Source organism: Camellia sinensis, chromosome 1 (assembly GCF_055761805.1).
Source record: "Camellia sinensis isolate YWXY chromosome 1, ASM5576180v1, whole genome shotgun sequence".
Taxonomy (NCBI): Eukaryota; Viridiplantae; Streptophyta; class Magnoliopsida; order Ericales; family Theaceae; genus Camellia; species Camellia sinensis.
The window spans coordinates 244,085,732-244,111,757 of NC_138961.1; the positions used below are offsets into that span (position 1 = coordinate 244,085,732).

General features: G+C 37.2%; 1 protein-coding gene and 1 long non-coding RNA gene across 3 annotated transcripts; both read left to right on the plus strand.

Moving 5' to 3' along the window:
- Window positions 1-25,614, plus strand: MBD9 (methyl-CPG-binding domain 9). 2 transcript variants are annotated; one of them, XM_028240453.2, is made up of 11 exons: window positions 1-640; window positions 6,356-7,031; window positions 7,180-8,289; window positions 8,402-9,094; window positions 11,052-11,345; window positions 12,665-12,997; window positions 14,329-14,427; window positions 15,659-16,090; window positions 21,699-23,705; window positions 24,817-25,103; window positions 25,225-25,614. In XM_028240453.2, the coding sequence occupies exons 1-10, from the start codon at window positions 204-206 to the stop codon at window positions 25,099-25,101; spliced, it is 6,366 nt and encodes a 2,121-aa protein (XP_028096254.2). In that variant the 5' UTR covers window positions 1-203; the 3' UTR covers window positions 25,102-25,103; window positions 25,225-25,614. The 2 variants fall into 2 exon arrangements, with proteins under 2 accessions (XP_028096254.2, XP_082756360.1); XM_082900234.1 differs by lacking the exon at window positions 15,659-16,090 and having other exon boundaries at window positions 2-640.
- LOC145805150 (uncharacterized) lies at window positions 17,979-18,274 on the plus strand. The gene is made up of 2 exons (XR_014347807.1): window positions 17,979-18,039; window positions 18,082-18,274. It is a non-coding gene; the product is annotated as an uncharacterized LOC145805150 (long non-coding RNA).
- Window positions 25,615-26,026: the final 412 nt, after the last annotated feature.

Sequence of the window (26,026 nt, forward strand, 5' to 3'; positions counted from 1 at the left end):
TCACTTTGGTTTGGGCATATCTCTTTCGTTTCCCCGTATATCGCAGTTGGCGGTTCAAAGCCAAAACAAATCCAAAAAACTTCTCCCTACAAACGCTTCTCGATACCCCATCCCATCCACCGCCTCACCATTCTACACTTCCTAAAAAACCCAGACATGTCCCCAACGCTACTAACACCACCCTCCCAATCTCGACTCGGCTGATGGACCTCGCCGATTCGACTCACCACCAAGCTCGTTCCGCTTCCACCATCAATCTCAATGCAATCCCTTCGTCTTCCTCTTCCTCAGCCTATTCCCTATCCCCCGACGACTTCGCCGTCTTCCGAACCTTCCACGACCACCCGCCGTCGTCGTCCGGACCTCCGGCGCACGTTCCCGGTGATGCTTCTGGTTCGGGATGCGCCGCCTGTGGTCGGCCGGAGGTTGGAGGAGACGTGGTGGTGTGCGATGGCTGCGAACGTGGTTTCCATCTCGGTTGCGCCGGAATGCGTGGGCGGCAGGTGGTGGTGCTGGACGAGTGGATTTGCCGGGAATGTGTGAGCGACGGAGTGCCGATTAATCGGTGGGCGTTGGGATTGAAATCTTCGCTTCACAGTGACGGTGAAGGCCACGGGAGTGAAGAGTTTTCAGATTCGAGGTACAAGTTTCTTGAGTTTCTGCAATTTTGGTAGTTGTAATAAATAAAACATGCATATAAATACAGAGTTTTAATAGAGATAAATGTAAGAAGAAAGCTTCTATTCCACAACAATTCAAGTTCCATCTTTCCATTTAGCACACTGTATTAGTTGCGTAGATTTGGTATAGTTGTTTATATTAGTTATCTTTGAGCAGCAGTGAATTTAAGAACGTTAGGGGGTTCGCTAGTTTGAAGCTTATATAAGCATCAACAGGGTTTACTGGCAGTACAAGTTGGTTTATTCGAAGTTTTCAATTTTTGAGTTTAAAAATTACAAAATGTTCATTTATTTTTGTAAGATTAGATTTCTTTGTAGTTGCAATTTCTAGTTCAGAGGCATGCCTCGAAGTTGCATATCCTGCTCCAGATGCCATGGATTGGTTAATCAACCAGTGAAGAGAATAGAAGCTTAGGTATAGGTAAGGTGAGAGGGATGAAGAGTGCATGTTGGTGTGAGGGCAAAGTATTGAATTGAATAGTTAGGGAGAGTGAAGTACTTACTATTCATAGCTTGATCCATAAGGTTGTTTGGGAATTGTCTGATTGCAAGACTACCATCGTGAGGCACTTGAGCACATTAGGTGGGTGTGCATAAAAGGATTTTATGTTTGTAGGGGGATCTCCCTTTCCACTCTGTAGTTGCAACTATCTTCTGGCTTTTGGCCCTCTCCTTAGGGTTGAGGATCTCTTCATACGAATCTTTCTATTCTTGCATAGTTTTGTGAAGGATAGTGTTGAATTACAAGTCTAATACATTTTGGGAGGGATTGGATTTTGTAGAATTCAAGCTTCATACATCTGCTTTCTTTCTATTAGTTCATGGATTAATTGCAGTTTGTGTTGAATTACTTCCTCACCATTCCTTATTTACAATGCCTAAACAGAAAATATGGGTGCTCTGCAAAGAAGAAGTGAATTTGTTTAGGCAGACTCACTAATCATTAGGTTGAATAAGTTCCCGTACTTGCAGGCTGATACTATTTATCCATATTAGCAGTTCCTTTTTTGTTGTGGCAATAAGTTAAAAGAGAGTAAATTATTGTACTTGGAGGACTCGTGTCCATCGCTTAAACATGTGTGTCTATCGATTAGACATGCATGAAACTAATTATAAGGTTAAACAAAGTTACTTGGGATATAATAATAAAATAAAAACAATGTAAATTTATGAAAATAAGTGTTATATTACATTTTTTTATTATCTTTGAATGATATATCCATGTATATGACATATAATAAATATACACATTATTTATTCCGTGTGTGTCCCCCATGTGTTTTGTCTTACATTTTCTAAAAATTTGCATGTCATCGTGTCCGTGTCCGTGTCGTATCGCATGTCCGTGCTTTTAGGATTGAGTTATTTATAAATTGTTTTAATTGATCTATTAAGTTAAATTGGTCGAATTTGAGCTTTCCTTTCATTTTCTTTTATGTAATGAGCCATACCTGAACTGGCAGTTTACGCATCTCCATATTTATTGCATTCTCTTATGCGTTAGATGAATATAATATAAATGTAATGCAACTCCTTTGCTCTGTTTTGGAAAAACAGATAAAGCTTTAAAGACTGTACGAGTGTGTATTGATTAGCCATGCATGAAACTAATTATAAGTTCAAACAAAATAACTTGGGATACAATAATGAAAGAAAAAACAATGTAAATTTGTGAAAATAAAATGTTATATTGTATTTTTTTTATTATCTGTGGATGTTATATTATGCATGTTCCCTACATGTCGTGCCTTGTATTTTTTGAAAATTAGTGTGTCAATGTGTCCTTGCTTCTTAGATTGAGTTATTCATAAATAGCTTGTTCTCTTCTTGTTTCAATTGATCTATTAAGTTAAATTGGTCGAATTTGTGCTTTCCTTTCATTTCATTTTCTTTTATGTAATGAGCAGTACATGAACTGGCAATTACTTATCCCCATATTTGTTGCATTCTCTTAGGCATTAGATGAAAATAATATAAATGTAACGCAACTCCTTTGCTCTTTTTGGGAAAACATAGATAGAGCTTTAAAGACCATTAGATGATCGAGGGTTTCGTGGGAATGGGACACACATTGCGTATTCTTCGACCAAACAAGGCTCATCAACTGTGTAATTTATTTTCTTCCTCGCCAATTTTCAACGATAATTTTCCGATCAAGCAGGTTTGGATGACTCTCTCTGTCACTCTCACTCTCACTCTCACTCTTCAATCTTGGTCTTGATCTTGATTTGTTTGTTCAAAGCAAGCCCTTTCTATTGATTATTCCTGGTGCTATAATAAGATCTAGTTATTTGAAGATCTACTCTTGGATCTGCAAGGCCAATCGGGTAACACCCTCACTTTGTTAATTAATTTCTAATCTATGTAGGAATTTGTATTCTTGTCATGGTATATCCAATTTGGTTTTTTATTTTTATTTTTATTGGATTTAATGTGTTTTCTAAACGTAATTTCTTTTTTAGGATTAGAAAGTTGAAGTAGTTCCTATCACAAACATTTTATTTTGGGAAATTAGGGTTTTTCAGATGTTATAAATTGTTGATGCCATTTTACCTAGTCATTGAGGACTATGAAGCATGGATACATACGTGGAAAGGCAAGGACAAGGAGGCGGACATGGGACACAGTGATTTAAAAAAAATACAAACACAAACACAAACATGGACATGATGGGCAAAAAAAATGTTTTTATTTTTATTTATATAAATGTTACATCCATAAACAACCAAAATTAATGAAAATTGACACTAATTTAACATAAAACACACTAAATTTAAATCATTTAGAGGTTAGATCTGTGTTGCATTAGGGCTCCGAGGATTGTTAGAAGTCAGCGTCTTAACTTCACAATTGTGGTTAGATTTGTATTGCGTTGTTGATGATTTGATATGAGTTTTATAATTTTTAAAAATTTATCGTCTTTTCAACTATTATAATATGTACCTCGAAATTAGCTATGGAAAATTAAAATAAGACTCTGTCGCTAAGGAGCATAAACACGAACATAGATACAAGCATGGGACACAGCGGTTTTGAAAAAAATTAGATTTGAGCACAGTGGGGATACAACAAAATTTTTTGTTTAGTATTTATTTTTTTATTTGCGATGTATACAAATATTAATGTAGGGCACAAAGATCTTTCTAAACTTATAAAAAAGAAACTCGCAAGGGTTTCCTGAGGCTTGTCCAAATACAACAATTGTGTATCTGCGAAATGTCCCTAAAGTATCCTGCAAAACAATATTAATTAAAGAAATTGACAAGCCACATGGTGTGTTTGACACGTGGACACTCGTATCCCCAATGTTAAGTGTCCCATTATACGTGTCTGACACGAACACATCAAGCATCCATTTTGAAGTGTCTGTGCTTCATAGTGTGAGAATATATTGTATACTCACTCTGTCCCAAAATATTAATCCCTTATTCCATTTCCTTTCGTCCCAAAATATTAGTCCCTTTTGAAGAATCCATCTTTTTTTGGTAGTACAATTATTACACTTTAAAAATTTTAACTTTTCAAAATTACCCTTTGATAATACATTTTTTTTGGGAACATCAATTGTTGTAATTGTACTTTTTTTGGTAGTGCAATTTTTACACTTTAAAAATATTAACTTTCCAAAATTACCCTTTGATAGTACATTTTTTTGGGAACATCAATTGTTATCATTGTACTTATGTTGTTAATGAATTTAAAAGAAGGGCAAAATAAGAAATTCGTATTATTTTAATCCTTAATTTTTTTAAAAAAGGCTAATATTTTGGGACGAAGGTAGTATATTCTATATTAGGCATGTTTCTGATTGTATATATTAGGCTTGATTTCGACTTCAGAGATGAACTAGGGTGAATCCGAGAGAGAGAGTGAGAGAGAGAGATATTACAACTCAGACAACGATGGTGACGACTCTAGGGTTTCAAACCAGAGAGCGATTGTGATGGCTCTAATACCATGTAAGTTTTTCTGAATGAGAATTGTATATTCAATGTGTAAATGGTTACATCAAGACCTCAGTATATATAACCCTAAAGCCTAAACTGAAAAGGAAATACAAAGATTACATAATCACAATCATGCCTAAATCAACCCTAATATATACAATCAACAGCATGCCTAATATTGAATACATACAATATACTCTCATACATAGCTCCGTCATGTCCCAAATTATGTCCTAGTTATTTCCCTTATGTGTCCATTGAAAAAATTATTAAAAAGATGGAGACACCATGTGGCGTGTCGGACACATGTTGCTATGTGTCCCTGGCGTGTTCATGTTCCCTTACGTGTCCGATGTGGCTACAACACCTATTTTGAAGTGTCAGTGCTTTGTAGGTTGGGGATGAATGTGAAAGATGAATTTTATTTTCTTTGCAAATAGATTTTCAGAAGAATTAATGCAATATCAATAATTTTACATATCAATTTTTTTTTTTTTTTTTTTATTGTTTTTGATAAATAGTTTTACATGTTAAAATGATGGCATGAAAATCTGAAAGATTACTAAATACATTTTAATTTCGACCAAAAGTTTGACATATTGACTAAATGTGCATAACAGTTCTGGCTCTGTAGGAACATATGTGTGAAGAAGACTCAAAATTTAATTTTAAAATCTGAAAATGTGTGGAAATAAAACTAATTTGAGTCTTTTATGTTATTTTCTATTACTACTGTGATTATTCTAAACTACAAATTAATCAAGGTTTTATTTTTATTTTTGTAATACTGTGTTTTATGTGGATTATTTGGAGAGACCACAATTGAATATCTTTTGATGGCTGGAGGTTCCATTTTATGAGTTTAAAGAGTAGATTTATTTATTTATATGGTTGGTATTTGGGGAGGGTTACCCAAGCATTGGTCAATTTTTAGATTTTGTAGTCTTTTGGGAACTATGGAATTGTGTAGTTTTTGGTTGTATAAAGGCGTGATTATCGTCTTATGGTTTCTTTTAATGAATATCTTTTAGTAATACAAATAATAAAAACTTAAAAAAATGAAAAGAAGAAATAATGATGCGATGGTAGGTTATTACTTACTCAGTGCTTGTTCTAGAAGAGTTAATTCAATGAACATGGTTTTTGGGTACAATTTTAGAAGGAATGTGAAATTCTGCTTGTTCACTATAACGGATGGGGATCTGGAATGGGAATTTTGGTTGATAAGATAACCTGACAAGTTGGGATGAGGCATTGTTTGCTCAGTCCTTGTGTCTTGTCTTGATTAATGAGTGTGGGCATGATGGTGGCTGCTAAATATGCCCTCTTAACTTATTGGTGGCAAGTTCTGCAAAGAAGCTACAATTACATTGGTATTTTGGTGAGTAGTTTGAAGCGGTGCTTCTTTCTTAATTGCTTGAAATTATGGTTTAGTTAAGCTGCTGCTTTCATTAATTTCTCTTGATTGAGTGTATTTCTCACAGTTTCTTTTTTAGTTGTCAATTTCAGTTTGTAGTAAAACAATTTATATGAATTCATTTAATTTAACTGAGCATATAACCCTTGATAGAACAACATGACGAAAAAGGATTCATGTAGGCTATCTCACTTATGAATTTCAGTTTTGCTGCTCGTTCTTTCTTTTGATTGGTTGATTTAGTTAAAAACTTTTTTGAAATGCTAGTAATTTGAAATTGTTACAAGTTACATTTTTATTGTGGTTCTTAGAAATCATGCTCCAGGTGATAATTCTTTTGGTGCTCCAGTGACGTACTCAAACTCATTGTACGTGGGAAAGGGATTTGGGTTTCAAAAATCATCTGGTATTGTGACTCTTGGTGTCAAAGATATATTGCATCGCACATATTCTGTGGTTAGAGGTTTTGAGGAGGCAGATATGCAATCCCTTTTAGGAAGTGTTAGGAGTAGTAATCATACAGCTACTAGACAAGCACCTCAGAATCCAAATGAGATGCATTTGCAGGCTCTTAACGAGTTTATATCTGAAAGGCATGGTGTTCTAGAAGAAGGTTGGTGTGTGGAATTCAAAAGATCCATGGGCAATGGTGAGCTACATGCTGTTTACTGTGCTCCAGATGGGAAGACATTTGATTCGATGCCTGAAGTTGCCTGTCATCTGGGGTTGATGTCTAATAGCAATTCTGAAGAACCCAAAAATGGATGTGCTTCATTGCAGAGGTCGCATTTAGCCAAAGGAAGAAAGTCTGCAGTACTTTCAATGGCTAATAGTCTGTCTGAAAATAACAAAATTTTGAGTGGATTAGGCAAGGATCTCTCATCTGATTTTAATACTATGGGTTGCGCAAGCAAATTTGAAAATAATGTAGAAGTAGTGGGAGCTATGCCAAAAGAAATCAGTGGGACCGGGCCCCAACAATTTAATGTAAGTGAACTAGTTGTTTATATTTTTTTCATGTAAGATGGTTACTTCCCCCGACTAGATATATGCTCATCTATTTGTGTGGCTACAGTAGTTGGCTTATGGTCTTTAGCTTGGTCTTCATGCCTGATTTTATGTCTGTTCTTTTCAGGAGGGACTTCCAGTTCAATATGGAGATTTCTTTGTGCTTTCTTTGGGAAAAGTTGATACTAAACTGTCTTATCATAATGGCAACCAGATCTGGCCCGTAGGCTATAAATCCTGTTGGCATGATAAAATTACTGGTTCCATTTTCATTTGTGATGTGTCAGATGGTGGTGGTTCTGGACCTATTTTTAAGGTCAGCAGGTGCTCGTGCTCTATAATGTCCATGCCAAATGGTTCAACTGTTCTCTTTACACCAAATGTTGGGCAATTGGTTTGTGAAAACAAAAAAAATGATTATGATGAATATTGCAGTGTTCAGATTCTTCTCACAGATGCTTCCTCTCCAATGGAAAATGATGTTTTATCATGCCCTGGCAGTTCTTCCGACAAATCTTTTAGTGTTCAGACATCAAATTGCTTGCTTCTTGGATCTGATCCCTTTAGTGAAGGATTCAGGAATGTTTTACCTAATACTTCAGTTTTGAGTGAGGAAATTGGTGAATTTTCTGTTGAAGAGTCATCTTCATCTTCCGCATGGAGAATGGTGTCCAAGAAATTCGTTGATGCTTGCCGTCAGATCTTTATGCAGAGAGGCACTCTTAAGTTGTTCTGTGAGCATGTTGAAAATGGGACATCCTTAACTTTCTGTGACCATATAGATGAAAAGGATGAAGGACATACTTCTTTGGCCAGATTTTTCGGTTCATCATGCTCCATCAAAATCCCATCTGTTATCCAGGATGACTCTGAGCTTGACACTGTGTTTAAAGTATTGGCGAAATGGCTGGATCAGAATAGATTTGGATTAGATGTTGAATTTGTGCAAGAAATTATAGAACAGCTTCCTGGTGTTCCTGCCTGCTCACAGTATGTATTTTTAGCGGAAAGGAGTGGGCATTCTTCGTTTGTAACGGTTGGAAATGGGCTCCTACTGGTAAAGACAAAGGATGGAATACAAGCCAAGGATGAAGAAGCATTAGATGGTTTATTTAGAGGCTGCAGAAGAGCCCGGACAGAGATGGTTGAAGACCCTGTGCTGGAGAGTCCTCACCCTCCTCCTGGGAAGCCTATTTGCTCAAAGCTTCCCTCTGAGATTGTTGGTGATGTTCTTCAGGTATGTCCATACTCCTTTAGAGTGTTGAGTAAAAAATAAATTTTGTACTACTGATGAATTTTGGAATTTTAAATGCTAGGATATGAGGTCTTATTTTTTGTTCATCAACCAGGTGTGGGAGTTCCTGTGGCGTTTCTATGAAGTTTTGGGCTTACAGAACTCTTTGTCAATTGAAGAACTTGAAGAGGAACTCATTTGTCCATGGTTTGATGGCCTTACTCTCCTAGAGAGATTTGGTGAGAAAATCCAAGAAAGTCATGATATTATTTCTCCTAGAACTGATGGTTTAAGCGAGCCCATTGTAACCTCGTGTGCTGAATCTGGGTCTGCAGTGACCACAGAAACTTTGCGTACTTTGATAGAAATGCAAACAAAAGTAATGAAGGAAACAACCCAGGCTATAAGGGAATCAGTTACTAATAGCAGCTGCATGGGTATTGCTTTAGCTAAAACTTTTTGCTCGCTGTTGAAAGTTCTAGTAGGGGAGCTGCAGTCCAAGGTTGCTCCAGAAATAGACTCAAATTTTGATTCTGGAGGGTCAAAGCTAAAACGAGGCAAAAAGAAGGCTATGGACTGTTCAGTTTCTACGAAGGGAACAAAGCTGAATACACTTCCTATTAATGAACTGACCTGGCCAGAATTGGCTCGGAGATATATTTTGGCTGTTTCATCCATGGATGGCAATGTTGACTCTCCAGGAATAGTTGCCCATGAAAGTGGCAAAGTGTTTTGTTGTTTGCAAGGCGATGGTGGGGTGCTTTGTGGCTCACTCACTGGAGTGGTGGGGATGGAAGCAGATGCACTGGTAAGATCGGATCCAAGTTTTTTCTTCTGCCTCTAGTAACATCTTTTTTGTTTTTTCAACTTTCTAGCTATAAAAACTGCTTGTCGTTGTGGAAGGAGGGATTTCCTAGATATGGAATTTGCATGGCACCTCAACCATTTCTTGTCACTTAGCACTGCCTTATGAACTTCTGGATTTGTTATTTGATGACATTGACTTAAAATAAGTTGCCACCAATGAAAGATGATGGGATTTTTATTGGTTTTATCTGTACACGGATGAAAGCCTACTATTGATATGTGCTGCTGGATTTAATTGTGAGTTCAGAGTTTGCTTAGAAGGTTTAATAAAATGTTTCTGCACATTGGTTGTGAATGTATGGGGCTTTTTATAGCCTCAATTTCTGAAAATTTAAAATTTTATTCCTTCTTCAAATTAGTACATATGGTAAATTGGCCTTGACCATTCTTTGGCACTTAGCACTGCGTCTGGAGTATTTGTCTTGTAATTTGATGATATTGACTTGAAGTAAATTCCTGAAAGAAAAACATGATGGGGGTTTTATTGGTTTCATCTCTAAATGGATCAAACTCCTACATCAGATATCTGTTCTTGGATTAAACTGTGAGTTTAAAATTGCTATAGAACTTTAGTTGCTAAACAAGGGGCTGTTTATGCTGAAATGAAAAATAAGAAGGTAATGTGTCGTGTCCGACACAACACGACACTCATTTTACACTTCCCAACACTTGCATACATGAAACACATTACAAGTTTGAATAAATTAACTTGAAATCCAATGATAAAATGAAAATAATAAAAATTTATACCTATTATTTTCCTTTACACTTTAAAAATTATTATCTTTGACTTAAAAATGTTCATATATATGATATATAATAATTATAAATCCTTATATATTACATATAATAAATGTATAAAATTATATATTTTGCATTTGTCCCTTACATGTGTGTCCTACATTTTTTGAAAATTTATGTCATTGTGTCCATGTTGTGTTACATATCTATGTCCATGCTTCTTTATAAAAGGTAAATGGATGTTATTGTCCCTATCAATAAAGGCTGCTTGGAGGGGTAAAACTAGATATAGATATAACCTTTGTATTATATGCACAAAGTGGCTGCATTTTGACTTGATTCAACATTTTCCCTTTTGGCAGCGTGAACTTTACCATTGCACCAAGCAGTGCCTTTATTTGATAAGCAAGGCAACACTTCAGAAATAATTGTCACTTACCAATGGTTTGTACTTTTAGGCGTACAGATTTGACTTGCCACTAAACAAGTTTAGCTGAATTCAATTCTTAAATCCTGATCATGAATTGCAAAATTTATATCAAATGCGATTTTAATGACAGAAGTCTTGAATGATACTAATTTTCTGTTCCCAATTTCAGCCCATCAATCAACTTCCGTGTTTATGTTGGTTGTCCATCTACAATGATGCGCTTGGGATTGGTTGTATATTTTTTATTTAAGCTTTGCTTATAAGATAATTTGCAATGAATTTTAAAAAATGTATCATTTTCCATGTAGTTGTTCTACATTTTGAACTTTCTACTTCTTTTTGTGTTTGTATTTTTTTTAATCTAGATATTTTGTTTATCTCCAATTTTGCAATCTTGGTTTATAGCTGTTCCTTTTTCTGCAAAAATATTTATATGCTGTTCTGGTTTCCAATATTTTTCTTTTGTGCTTCCTGTATAAAGGACTGAATCTGAAATGATTCTTATATTTCTGATGCCTTCAGTTGTACAGTTAGACCCATGTTTCTTTTCTATAGCAGTTATATGGATTTTGTTACCCTTCTTGCATAACTATAATAAGCTACAACTTTTGGATGAGATTTATAATTTATACAATCTTTGAATCTCTTTTTCACTATTTTTAGTCATTAAAGAGAATGAAATTATGGGGGAAATTCTTACTGATGCTTTGACTTGGTTTTTGTTCAGTTGCTTGCACAGGCTGGGAAGAAAATTTTTGGTTCTTTGAACAGAGAGAATGATATGCTGAGTATAGATGATGGGGGATCTGATGCAACTAGTGCTTGTGAAAGCTATGCTAATATTCCAGAGTGGGTACAGTTGCTGGAACCTGTTAGAAAGTTGCCCACAAATGTGGGAGCCCGAATAAGGAAGTGTGTATATAGTGCTTTGGAGAAAGGTCCGCCAGATTGGGCAAAGAAAATATTGGAGCATTCAATCAGCAAGGAAGTTTATAAAGGAAATGCTTCTGGACCGACAAAGGTGATATTTCTTGTTAATCACTCTCTTCTGTAGTTGTTGATGAAATTCCTGTAGGATGTTGATAAATAAACAGTATGGGTATGTGCTTTATTAATTGGCATGTAGAGTAGTTTTTGCACTTCTAACAGATTGATTTATTTGCTTCAGATATGTTGCTATGTTGTCAGAGTTTGTTATGCACCCTACTATCCTTGAGCTTCTAATTCTTTTTTCTATGTTAGATATATGTCCAATTGGTGTTTCTTCTCTAGGACATGACAATCCTTTTTGGGTTTAAAAAACTACTGGTTGTATTCCTTGGAATGAACCACTACCTTGCCCTTTAGAAAAGAAAAAAATGCTTCATAAAAGGGTCAATGAATGATTCATTTCATCATGTTGTGAAGTTTGTGACTTGATCTGGTCTCTGGAGGTGCATATTCTTGTGAGAGTAGTTTAATTCTCCCTTTTAAGCAGCTTTGTACCTTCTAGAAAATTGAAGTCTATGGTGTCTGGAGCTGCTTGATCTTATCCACGCAGACTATCTTGTGTTTGCATTTCATTTCTTTTTTCCATTTTATCATTTGTTAACAGTCAAGGGGAACACAAGTATTAATGAAGCTCTTGGTCTGTATCACTTGATTAGTGAAATACTTATAAAAAATTAATCAAATAATGGAATTGGATTATCTTAATATTGTTTAGCGACAGGTTAGTTTTTGACCCAATGCCCCTGTATATACATTTTTTTTTGTTGCCTTAAGTTTTTTTTTCCAAGTGTTCACAAGCATTTTATTCTTGTTCATTTTTCTGCAACATTTAGAAAATCATTTGCAAAATTGTGATCTCTTGTCCAAAAGTTTTTCAGTGTTTAGTCTATTGAGCTTTTCATTGGTAAGTTAAGTTTGCTGTATCGGTTTTACCTTAGCGGCTTTAAAATTTGAGAGTAATCCATGTCCCTCACTAGCTTTTTCAATTATATAGCATGAGTATTACGATTCTTGTTCCAACTCATGTTCTTGCACCGTTATAGGTTGGTATCTGCTTTTTATCTTTCCTGTTTTCTATTTCTCTTCTTTGGAATGTAAATAATTAACTGGATCTTAATAGAACTTAATTATTAGGGGCCTGAGGCTGCACATAAGAGATTTCTTTGTCCAATTTTGACATTATAGCTTGGATCACACATTCTCTGTATTGAATTGGATTGTCAAATTGTAACTTGTTAAACTCTTAATCTAGATCTAGCTCTAGCTCTAGCTGTCCTTGTTTTCATTTCACAAGTTCCTTAATGTGTTTCAATTTTGAATTGAATCTGTTTCTTTTTTGGGTGTAAACAGAAAGCTGTACTTTTAGTCCTAGCAAATGCGTACGGTGAAGGAATGCAGCAAAAACCTGATACGGAAAGAAACAAGAAGGATTTTGTATCTATATCTGACATGATCATGAAACAATGTCGTGTTGTACTACGTCGTGTGGTGGCTGCTGATAAAGCAAAAAATCTCAACTTGGTGGGGAGAAATTTGATGAGTTGTAGTGATCGTGATGATAAAGGGATCCTTGGATCTCCAGCTATGGTATCACGTCCTTTGGATTTCAGGACAATTGATTTGAGATTGGCAGTTGGGGCCTACGGTGGATCTCATGAAGCTTTTTTTGAGGATGTTCAAGAGGTCTGTTCCCTTCTACAATTTGGTTTGATTGGGCAACCTTTCCTATGATCGCATATGTTTTGCATCATCTTGACCTAATGAGGTTTCCTAACTGCTTGGTTTTCCATAGAATTTAAGAACTTTCAATTGTTACGCATCATAAAAAGAGGAAGAAAAAAAAGTTCTGTTGTACTTATTGTTGAAAATACTGTCATGAACTTCTTACTAAGAAGCACGGAGACGAACACGGATACGGACATGCGAACACGTAAATTTTTAAAAAATGCAGGACACAATACATTGGGGACACGTCCAAAGCATATATTTTTATATTTTTAAATATTTAATATATATTTTATTTCAAATATTTAATTTTATCAAATTTATTAACCTTAGGTATGCTATTTTAGTAAAAAAATTAAAAATTTTAATTGTTTAAAAAAAAAAATAGTATTCAACGTGTCCCCAGCTTGTCCTCAACGTGTCCCTTGTGTGTTCTCAACATGTTCTAACGTGTCCACAATGTGTCCAAAGTGTCCCAGCATGTCCGGCACGTGTCCGGAGTGTGTTTGTGTCCGACATGTGTTGGACATCTGTACGCAACCTCCGGAGAGGTGTCTGTGCTTCATAGACTTTTTATATCAACAATATTACTGAAAATGGGTATTGTTTATGCTTTACTCAGATTAGAAACAGAATGCTTCGTTATCTCATCACTCTGGTTGTTCTGGTTTCATTGTCCAATGAATAGGAAGTTAATATGGTTGCATGGTTTTTATTGCTAAAAAGTTGAGAGTTTACAGGCGTATTTACATAACCACTTGGATAACAAACTGTAATGTGCCATTTTCGCTCTTTTTTTCCACTGTCTCCCTCTTTTTTTAGCTAACGCTATTAGCTATACATCTCCTTGTAATCTTGGTCCTGAGATGGTAATCAGTAATTGCTTCAACTCGGGTATAGATCCATGCCTCAGTTTTGGTTAGTGTTAATATGATCTTTTGAGGTGTCTGGTCACTTCTTAGTATGTTTAATTATGTGTTCCATTATATTTTTTTTCTGTTCACTAACGTTATGAGTTTCTGCCTTGTACTCTTACCTATCATTAACAAATGAGCTTGATTTTTTTGTTTTGAGTTTCTGCCTTGTACTTTATCTATCATTAACAAATGAGCTTGATTTTTTAGCTTTTCAACTTTCTCTGTTTGCTTTCCACAACCAGTCCCATCTTTTGATGCTAGCCATTATTCAACTGTATTGTGCTTGCTGAAAACTGCACTGCTTTTATATATATATTTTTTTGTTGTTTAGTTGCTTTTCAATATTGATGACATACAGTTTTCAACTGGCAGTTATGGACAAATATGCGAATTGCTTTTGTTGATGAGCCTGATTTGAATCAGTTGGTTGAGACATTATCTTCTAATTTCAAAGGATTGTATGAGAAAGAGGTTTGTAGAATTTCTCTTCCTCACCACCCATTCCCCCTCTCATTTCTCCATGCTGCACTCGTACTAGTGAATGGAGCTTTGAGTAATGCATAGTGTATGGATCCACTGCTTAAAATTTAGTGGAATGAGAGTTTGCAGATCATACAGTTTGCTTCTTGAAATTTTCTAAATTTACATGCATTATTGGATTAATCAGTTGAATAATATCACTATTTTATACCATTATTACACTCTTAATATGTCCACTTGTATAATAAATAGACACTCTGTTACATATGTAACCCATACCACCAAAAACACCCCCTTAACTGCCCATAGCTACCTAAAACAAACACTGAGAAACATTTCTCTCTCTCCCTCTCTCTCTCTCTCTATATATATATATATGTATATTATGTGAATAACATTTATTACCCAAAAGGGTTGCAGCCCCCTGCCACCCCCCAACACGATACCTCCACCCACCACCCAGTCCAACTAAACCCAATTCATTGTAATCATCACCAAATTTTTCTCTCCATCTCAAACCCAACCAATCCAATAAATTTTCAAACTTCAAACAGACCAAATAAAATCCATATATTTGCGCGAGGAGAGGACATAGTGGGACGGTGGTGAGAGGAGCTGTTGTTGCTGTTGGAGAGGTTGGTGACATGAGAAAATGATGGTGGTTTCACTTTACCTTGCATCACATGGGGTGTAAATGTCGGTCTTTGAAGGTTGGGGAATGTTTTTGGAGAGAAGTACAGAGGGCAAAATGAATTTTCTTCATAAGATATTTTATATACAATGCACATGCATGTTTGTGATGAATGATCTAGTTTTGATTAATACAGATGAGGCAGTGAATGAAATCTAGGTTAGCGGCTAGTATGTATGTTTCCAAAGTGGCAAAAATAAAGAAAGATGTCGTCTCTAAAGCGTAATCTGAAACATAAATCTTTTCTTTTTTTTGATAAGTAATAAAATGCTGCCTGTATGCAAAAGAGAAGGAAAAAGACAAAACCCTATACATTTTCTCATGTACCAAAAAAGGCTTTTTAAAATTGAAGAATTGGTTGAGATGCAACAGAAATCTTTGACCAATGTTTTTTCCCAACCCTCAACCCATTCTTGCCTCCGGTTCTTCCTCTCCCCTTGTTCTTTCTCTAGACAATTGGCTCGTTGACTTGGCTCATTATGCTTTTATTACTTGCTTGCTTTAGAGGCTAATTAATGCTTTCTGATGCAGGTTGTCTGCCTATTTCAGAAATTTGTGCGGTATAACAAATTAGGATGCTTAACTGCAGAGTCAAAGATTGAAATAGATGATTTTCTTGTCTCTTTAAGTCAACTTCCCAAAGCCCCTTGGGAAGAGGGCGTTTGTAAAGTATGTGGCATTGATAAAGATGATAAGAGTGTTCTGCTCTGTGATACTTGTGATGCAGAATATCATACATACTGCTTGCATCCTCCACTTGCAAGGGTTCCCCAAGGAAACTGGTATTGTCCTTCTTGTGTTGCCAACAAACATAATGTTCGAGATGCATTAGAATGTACCCCGACCATTTGTCATAACAGGAGAAAATACCATCGAGAAGTCACCCATGTTTACTTGGACAAGGTCAAGCATTTGGCATCTGTACTGGAAGAAAAGGAGTATTGGGAGTTCAGTGTAGATGAGGTTGGTCTGTTTTTCTTGTTCTTATCATACCTTTTCTTCTCATAATTGTCTTCCTGAATTTTGATTATTTTGCTTTTTCATTTCTGGTAGTTTTCAGTCACCCTGATGCCATGTTGGCCATGTACTTGATGCTATAGTTGCGTTATCCACTATACATATTTCTTTGTTTCTCTTATTTGGTAATTCTGCTATGCGACCACATTATGAACCCTGACCAATGCTGATATTGTGTATATGCATCCCCATATTATATTGACATGATGTCAACATACATTATGGCCATCTTTTATCATCTGTCAACTAGCAAATTAGCCACATTCCTCAGGGAATCAATATCTGGGATTATGTGTCTGTGTTGTTGCTGCTTTCAGATAAGTACTCAAAGCAGTACCTTAATTGAATAAAGGATCACAATCCTAGTTGTTATAAACTTTGATCTGTACACAGACTTGAATGTCATGTTGAAACCGACACTGCATTTGGCATGACAATTGACTTTTCCTGTTTTCCTTTTTTTCTTTTTGTCCTTATCTTAGATTAATATAGGCCTTGTTTGGTTTGTATCTCAAGATACAATTTTTGAGAAAAATTTTCAAAATTTTGTTTGGTTCAAATTTTTTGAATTTTTTTTCGAAAATCATTTTCTCTCTCCTACACATCAAGCAATCACTTTTTCTCTCTCATCTCTCATTCTCAATCACTTTTTCTCTCACACACATCTACTCAACTACAACAAAATATCAAATCATTCCAAACTCCCAAACTTTAAAACTATTTTCAAAATATACAACCAAACAAACCAAAAAAAATTTCTAAACTCTTTTCCCAATTTTTTTTTTGAAAATTTATCTCAAAACACAAACCTAACACACCCATATTCTCTCCATTCTTCTCTCTTTTGGTAGGTGATTCATAATTTAATTTAATTTATACCTTCAGCAATTTGTTGAGGTGAAATGTTTGATTGTCAATTTTATATCAAGGTTGTAGTTAAAAGGATTATAGTTAATATAGGGAAATACAAGGAAAACTTTAAAACAGGGGTTATTTGGATATTTACACTTCGAAGTTAGACGTTCTCAAAGTTGAAGGCCCCACCATTCTATCAGTTGGAGGACATTGTGTTGTGAGACTAGCTTTCCTGGATTCCCAAGTGTCCATGTTTTACTTCCCAAATCTTTGATTCACACAAGGAGGTTAAGTAATTCTCACAATTGAAGTAGACAGGACCAATAGGGGTTGAAACATTTCATTTTGAAGTCAAACTAGATGGTGAGTGTGGACGATGGTTGGCGAGGTGGCTGAGTAGAGCCTTCTAGGAAGATGGTAGGCACTATGCTGGTTGGAGATCACTGGATAAATTTTTTTTTGGGTAAATGGGAGGGGGAGGAGGGAGTTGAACTTATGACTTCCTAATGAGAAATTCCAAGTTCTGGCCACTGGGCTAAAATTTCTATATTTGTTTTCTTTTATTTTTATTTGGTCGGTGTGGGAGGTGGGGGTTTTTGTATTGCTTCAACTCATGTACTTTTTCCATATACTTTCAAGGTTATATATGTTGCTCTGGTAGGGTTCTTCTGTAGACAATTTTCATACTTCAGAGAATATTTTTTAATAGGATCTAGCAATCACCGCGTAAGTGATGCAGATGCAGAATAATATATTTGTTTTTATAGTGGAGGGTTGAATTGAGCATTTTAGATGACATGGGATGTAAATTCTATGATGTGAAATTGTACAGAAGAAAATGTAAATTCTACCAGGCTACTCATGCAGAAAGGCACAATCTGGTTTTGTCTAATATGTAAGAAATAATGTATAGAGAAAGAGAGAGAATAAATTGTATGTATTATTATTGATTGATATATTGATATGTATTACAATGATTCATGATTCCTATATATAGAAGAGGGTGAGTGTGTAGTAGGTAAGGAGTAGGTGAAGTGGAGGTGGTAGTGGTGTAGTGGGTTAGGTTTAGTGGAGTAGGTGAGGTGGTAGTGGTGTAGTGGGTTAGGTTTAGTGGAGTAGGTGAGGTGGTAGTGGTGTAGTGGGTTAGGTTTAGTGGAGTAGGTTTAAGTGGGTGAAGTAGGTGGTGGAGAGTAGGTGGATTTTAACAGCCCCCGCAAACTCAAGGGGGATAGGAACTAACCAACTTGAGTTTGGAGAGAGTAACAAAACAAGAAAATACATAAAAATAAAAGAGGATAAGAGACACAGTATGGTCGTGTCAGACCATTGGTGAAGACACTGGATGGCGGTGTCATAACGGTGTAGAGGACACTGGATGGCGGTGTCAGACCGATGTAGAAGACAGTTTATGGGGTCATGTCGGACTGTTGTAGAAGACAGTTTATGGGGTCATGTCGGACCGTTGTAGCAGACAATGTGGTGACAGTTGTTGTAACAGTTTACAGAGTCTTGTCGGACCCTTGTAGAAGACAGTTTATGGGGTCTTGCTGGACCCTTGTAGAAACTAACCGGAATCTATGTCGGGACAGTTTACAGAGTCTTGTCGGACCCTTGTAGAAACTAACCGGAATCTATGTCGGGACAGTTTACAGAGTCTTGTCGGACCCTTGTAGAAACTAACCGGAATCTATGTCGGGACAGTTTACAGAGTCTTGTCGGACCCATAAAGGAGCTAACCGGAATCAATGTCGGGACAGTTTACAGAGTCTTGTCGGACCCTTGTAGAAACTAACCGGAATCTATGTCGGGACAGTTTATAGGGTCATGTCGGACCGTTGTAGAAGTTGCACCCTCAAAAGGTGTGCCCAATTTTGTCAAAAGGCGTGCCATCAAAAGGCGTGCCCAATTCATCAAAAAGTGTGCCAGACATGATGGCGAGGCACGTGGGCGCCTTGGCTTGTGCGCCCGTTTTGTCGTCTGGTGGCAAGAGGCGCGCGATGCGCGTGGCTGCCTCGGCTATTTAACCAAGACGGAGGCTGAGGCTGAGGCAGACAAAAAACTTCTGAAAATCCTCTGAAACAAACTCTTCCTTTGCTGAGAAACTCTGTAATACTCTGTAACCAACCCGTCTCTGAAACACTCAGCAACATGGCCTCTTCTTCCCGTCCAGCTACCTAGAACATGACCTCCTTTTCCCGTGGTCTGCTCACGCTCTTTCCAGAACTGAACGAGTCCACAAGAGAAATAACTGGTGCGATGGCCAGTGAACCTCAACCAAACACCTCTGGTTTTGCTCCATTGAACTTTCCGATGCGGTCGGTGGAGCAAAAAATGGCGGTGCAAACTGATATTGAGGCCAATCAGTATACTCTGAAGTCATGTGTGGAAACCATGACTGCGGTTACAAATTTGTCGAACCGGCTGCAGAGTAGGACAAATGAGGTGCAGCAGTTAAACGCCCAACTGGCTCTGCTCCAACGCATGTATAAGGATGCGCGAGCAGAGATAAGTGTGCTAAAGGCGGAAAACAAGGAGCTGAAGCGGAAGGCCAGTTTTATGTTCCGATTTGGAGGGCCGCCATATGCTGCAGTGGAGGAGCAGGGAGTAGTGATCATGCCCAGTGGAGTGGGAAACACGGAGGCAACACCGGCAAGGGCCGCCCAAGACGGTGGCAAGAAGAAAAGACCGGCGGAATAAGCGAGAAGAAAAATCCCACTGTTCCGATTTGTGTTGGTTGTGTTTTGTTTTGTTTTGTGTTTTTTTATTTTTATTATTTTTATTTTTTTTTTTATGGTGTAAAATGCTGATCGGGGTTGATCCCCGGCATGAAGAAATGACAAGTTTGTAAAATGTTGTTGTTGTTGTTGTTTTTTTTTTTTTTTTTTTTTTTTGTTGTTTTGGGAGTGTTTTGTTGAAAAAAATAAAAAATAAAATGAAAGAAAACAAGGGAGAAAGAAAATAGATAAAAAATATTTATAGATGGATTATATGAAAAACATCAGTGCGATTGTTTCAAAAATAAAGTGGGGTATTTAAAAAAGAGGAAAAGTGACTTGGAAAAAATAAATAAAAATAAGTGATTTTTGAAATCAAATGGAGGAGAGAGAGGGACAAACCCATGTGATAAAGTGGAGAGAGAGTCGGTGAGTGGAGTGCAAAAGGTGAAGGAGAAATGATGGATTGAAAATGGTTTGGGTCAAAAGTGGACACTGTTAGTGGGGAACATGAGTGCATTGATTATTTGATATAATAATAATAATAATAAAAATAAAAAGTTAGAACAGTTGGAGAGAATGAGTGGAGTATGGTAAGGGTTTCATCCAAAGCCAAAATTCCTGCAGCGAATCACTTCGCAAATCCTAGCATGAGCTTTTTCTCTTTCCAGGCTTATTCATGAATTTCTTGGTGATTTCAAGAGCCTCTGGTGGCATTGTGGCAGAGAACACCCCAACCTGGATTTTGGGTGGCAGCAACTGAGAACACCCCAACCTGGATTTTGGGTGGCAGCAACTGGAAAATATCATAGATCTGATTTTTAAAAACCTCGTGACAGCATTTCATCAGCTTCATCCAAGACAAACATTTTGATGTAAACAGGGCGAAGTGATTGTCTCCGCAACATGTCAAACACACGACCAGGAGTACCAACAACAACATGAACCCCACTGGAGAGAATGCGCTGATCTTCGCGCACACTAGTCCCTCCAACACAAGCATGAACCTTCACACTTTGCTGGGCAAGTTCAAGAGTGGGTGGAAGAACCAAAGCTTGGCACTCAACCAAGCTATAATCTAGCTGCTGCAGAATTCCAGAGCAGAATGTTGCAGTGTTTCCAGTTCCAGACTGTCTCGTCATATGAGGTGAAGAATTCTTCTCCATCAGCCTCACACATGACTACAGTTGCACAAATCTTTGTTGATTTTATCAGCGGAATAGGTTGAGGTCCGGCGGGCGGCTAAGGTGAGGTTGCCGCCCGCCGGGGAAGTGAAAATACTAGGTTTTAAACCAGCTCTGATACCATGTAAGAAATAATGTATAGAGAAAGAGAGAGAATAAATTGTATGTATTATTATTGATTGATATATTGATATGTATTACAATGATTCATGATTCCTATATATAGAAGAGGGTGAGTGTGTAGTAGGTAAGGAGTAGGTGAAGTGGAGTAGGTGAGGTGGTAGTGGTGTAGTGGGTTAGGTTTAGTGGAGTAGGTGAGGTGGTAGTGGTGTAGTGGGTTAGGTTTAGTGGAGTAGGTTTAAGTGGGTGAAGTAGGTGGTGGAGAGTAGGTGGATTTTAACATAATATTATGACATTTATCTCTTTGATATTCTGTCAAACTGTATCTCTTTCTGGCTTTTGCTTACAATCTTGATTAATTATGCATATGTAACAGGAAGTGGAAGAAAAAGAAGAGTTGCCTGTTGATACCATTAACTGTCCAAGTTTCATAAATGTGTAACATGTGCCACTACAAGAGTCTGTACAAAATGTGTAACATAATTTTTTTCCCAGCCAAAAAGGATTAATTATACAAAATGAACATCCACCTGATGATAACAATGCTAAAGGAAGAACAAACTTTTTATGTATTGTAGGAGTAGAAGTTCTTTTGGTTCTTTTTGTTCATCTGCTGGTGCTTGCATTTTGTTTGCTTCATTATATTCGCTTAATTGAACCTTCCTTTTATTTTGGATGCAGAGAATGTTCTTGCTTAAATTTCTTTGTGATGAGTTGTTGAACACGGATCTTATTCGTCAACATCTTGAGGATTGTGTGGAATTGTCTGCTGATTTGAAAAAAAAATTGCGTTCTGTTTCAATTGAATGTGGAAACTTGAAGTACAAAGAACAAACCCTAGCTGCAAAAATTGCAAAGATGGATAAATGCCCATCTTTCAGTAATAATTTGGAAAAGTCTGCTGGTAACAGCCTTACTACAGAACCTTTGGATGCTGAAGATCGATATAAAGATGTCCAAGCAATTGTGGAGGGCAGCCAGTTATCTGGATACTTTTCTTGCTGCACAATTAACCTTGAGAGGGATAAATCCTTCAGACAGAAGGAATTACTTCCATCAAATCTCCAACAAGAAATCAAGGACTCTACTCTGCCTTTTCCCGAAGATCTGCAAGGAATTCACTCTCCGTTGAACATGAGGAGCTCCCTAATAGTTGAGCACAAGCCCTCCCCAACTTTGAGTAAGTTACAAACCGACAGCCTTGAGTTGAATTCAGTCAGGAATCAGATTTCACTTCTGCAGGAATCCATTTGCAGCATGGAAATGCAACTGATGAAGATATCTGTGCGGAGGGAATTTTTGGGTTGTGACTCAGCAGGCAGGTTGTACTGGGTCTTGGCCAAGCTGGGTAGACATCCGTGGGTGATTGTTAACACTCTGAACAGTGGGGAGATGACACTGCAGCAGGGAGTGAAAATATCATCTGGTTCTAGAGGTTCCTTTCCATATGTGCATGAGCTCAATGATGTTAATACCCTTTGTTTTCCATGGGTCTCTTACCAATCTGAAGCAGAAATTAAAGAACTTGCTGGATTTTTGAGAGATGATGACACAAAAGAAAGAGAACTGAAAGAATCCATTGTGCACTTGTTGAAACTAAAATACCAAGATTCTAAACAAACCGAAAAACAAGGCCAGGGTGAGCCTCTAATGGCTTCGTCTGGGGCCACAAATAGGGAATTTTTTTTATTTTCGAAATCCCTAATTACTAAGGCAACCAGTTTGCTCAAGAAAAAATATGATCCACAGTTTGAGCCAGAAACCAGTGAATTTTCAGGTGTATTTTTTGAAGATAAATTTTTCAGGTGTAACTGCTTAGAACCTGTTTGGTCTTCTAGACATCATTGTCTTACATGCCATAAAACCTTCTTGACTGAAGTGCAACTCAAGGGTCATAATAATGCTATGTGCAAATTAGGTCTTGCAGACTCCAAGAAGAGCAAAGGAAATAGTGCTTTAAAGGGCAAGGGAATGATGAAATCTGAGACTCTGCGAGAGGAACGCACTGGTGAAATGGACGTCGTTCAAGAATCAAAAAGTGGTAATTTTGAGTTCAATTCAAAATTGATTAAATATCAAAATGATGGTTTATTATGCCCATTTGATTTTGAAGAGATCTGCTCCAAGTTTGTGACAAAGAATTCTATCGAGGAATTGGTGCAGGAAATAGGTCTTTTAGGTTCAAATGGGGTTCCATTGTTTGTCCCATCTGTATCTCCATATCCTAGTGATCCTACACTGATGCTAGCTTCCCCTAAAAGAGATGTAGATGTTTCATGTAAAGAGCCCAAGACTGAAGAACAGCTAACTTTTACCCAGCAGGGGATCAGGGTGACAATTGATGCAGGACTTGATATTTCTAGTAGTTCTAGAAGATGTGCTGCAAATGAACTCGCTGGTGCATTTAAATCTGATAATCCAGTCTTTGAATCCATGGGGCAGAAAGATGAAAACTCGTCATTTTTCTGTCGAGCTCCAGCTCCAGAGGTTGGTAACTGCTGTGTCATTCCTGAGGCTGCACTAAGGCCATTAGTAGGCAAAGCTTCTCAATTCTTGAGGGTACTCAAGATCAATTTACTGGATATGGATGGTAAAATTCCTGAAGCAGCTCTGAGGCCGTCAAAAGCACATTTGGAAAGGAGATGGGCCTGGCGTGCATTTGTTAAATCTGCGGAGACCATTTATGAGGTTAGTCTTGTCAACTTCTTTTTATTTGCATAGTTATTATCTCAATTATTACTAGTTTTGAAGTTTCCTCAATTAGTAGTGACCTTTTCTTGAGAGTTGTTACTAATGGTTTTAAGTCTTTCTGGCTTGAGGACGGAAAACCTTTCTTAGAATAGTTACTTGCTTCAAGTCTCTTACGTGTTATTAACAGTAGTGGCTGCTATTATAAATATATATACATATATTAAATCTGATAAAGGATAGTTTGCCTTCCTTTCAATATAAGGGCAGGGTATGGAGATTTTCACCATTGGTAAGTCATTGTACTATTTTGGCATGTGGGTGGGGGACTTTTTTCCATCTCCCCCCCCGGCTCGGCTCTCCTCGGAGGTTATAATCTATATCTGTGGGTCACAGCAGAGCATATAGGACTCTTGCCCCCAGCGCCCCCCCCCCCAGCCCCCCCCCCCCCCCCCCCCCCCCCCGGGCTCGGCTCTCCTCGGAGGTTATAATCTATATCTGTGGGTCACAGCAGAGCATATAGGACTCTTGCCACCATGAACCAGTTTGAAGTTTATAAACTATAAAGGTTCATGAAACAGTGGTTGAATTTGACAAGTATGTCTAGAATATGAAAAGAAAATGATTGTGAATTACTGATAGAGGATTCTCTAAGTGTAAGCAGATAATGCTGAAATTGGGGAAAAAAAAAGGGGGGGGGGGGGGGTGGTGAAATAAGAAAAGAAAGAAAAACCTTTCTGACCTTGTAGTGAAAAACACTTCAACCCTCTTGCAGAAAGTAAACCTGCCATGTTTCAACTCCATACACAGTGAATGTGAAAATAGTCTAAAGCAAAAATCTCTCTCGAACCATTTATTCTTAATAAATTCTTTTATTTTTATTTACCATCTTTTATATGTGAAGCTCCTTTTAAATTTTTAGGGATAAATGTGTGCAATGAAAACATAAAATGTGAAATAGGTTTCTCTTTAAAATTTCATGCACAAAGCTCACAGTTACATGTTTGTGTGTAATGTGCACGTATATTTTGCATCCATAAAGTTGCTTACAAAGCCAATTATGATTCTTTGCTGCTGCTGCTGCTTTTTTTTTTTTTGGTTGTCTTTCCAGATGGTTCAAGCTGTAATTGTATTCGAGGACATGATTAAGATGGACTACTTGAGGAATATGTGGTGGTACTGGTCCTCACTGACGGCTGCTGCTAAGATACATACCTTGTCTTCACTTGCTCTGCGTATATACTCTCTAGATGCAGCGATTGATTATGAAAAGAACTCTTCCAATTTAGATGAACCTAAACTTGCCAGCAAAGCAGATCAGAAGGCACGGTCTGTTTCACATGCAACAGAGAAATCGAAGCCACGCGGCAAAGTGAAAAGAAAAAGAGCTGATTAGAGGTTTGATTTTGGGTTTTGCTTCTCCAATAGAGTAGATCTAAATTGGATGAAATTTGAATTTTCTCTTGCAGCTATGTTTTTAAGTATGTAAACTAATCATATAAAATTGTGGATTGAATAGCAAAATGGGCGTGGAGGGCAAACGGAGGGGATGGAAGAGAACAGTTGGAAAGCTATTTCGTTGTGTATAATGTAGGAATCAAAGGCGTGATGTTCAAACGGATGCTAAAGTGGGAAGGCAGATTTTGTTGATCTAATTTCAGAGGGAGGACAACTCGAATGCATACAATTTTGAACTATATACTCTAGTTTTTTGTTTTTGCAGTTTGAAGGAGAGGTGGATTGGTAATTTTTTTTTTTTTTCAGAGAACTGCTAGATTTGGAGAAATGTTGAGAAAAAGAAAAAAAAGAAAAAAAGAAAATAATAGTTTAGTCTCTATAGTTTTTAATTTTTTTTTTTTTAAAAAAAAAAAAAAACATGCAAACAGTTTTATGCTATGTTTTATTCTTCTCTCTCTCTCTCTCTCACACACACACACACACACACACACACACACACACACGTTGATGTAGAATCATTAATTTGTGCTATGCTAAGACACTGGAGGTAGGTTGGTAAGTTTTGTCTTTTCAGTATTTGTGGGGGGTGTAGGTTTGGCGCACTTATAACGAAGAAGGTTAAAAAACGGCTCATTTTCTGGTGAGTTAGTGTTAATTAAGAAGGATTACAAAAACCCCTGGCTTATCAAATGAATAGTCTGAATATCTTGTCCAAGAATATATTATGTGGGAGAAGGGAATATAGTGAAAAATGTGGGAGGGGAGAGAGAGAGAGAGGAAGTTGGAAGAACAGATTCTAAATGGGGGGAGTTTATAGTGCAAGTTGAGAGTGGTTGGTGACGAGACTAGAGGCTGAATTCCTT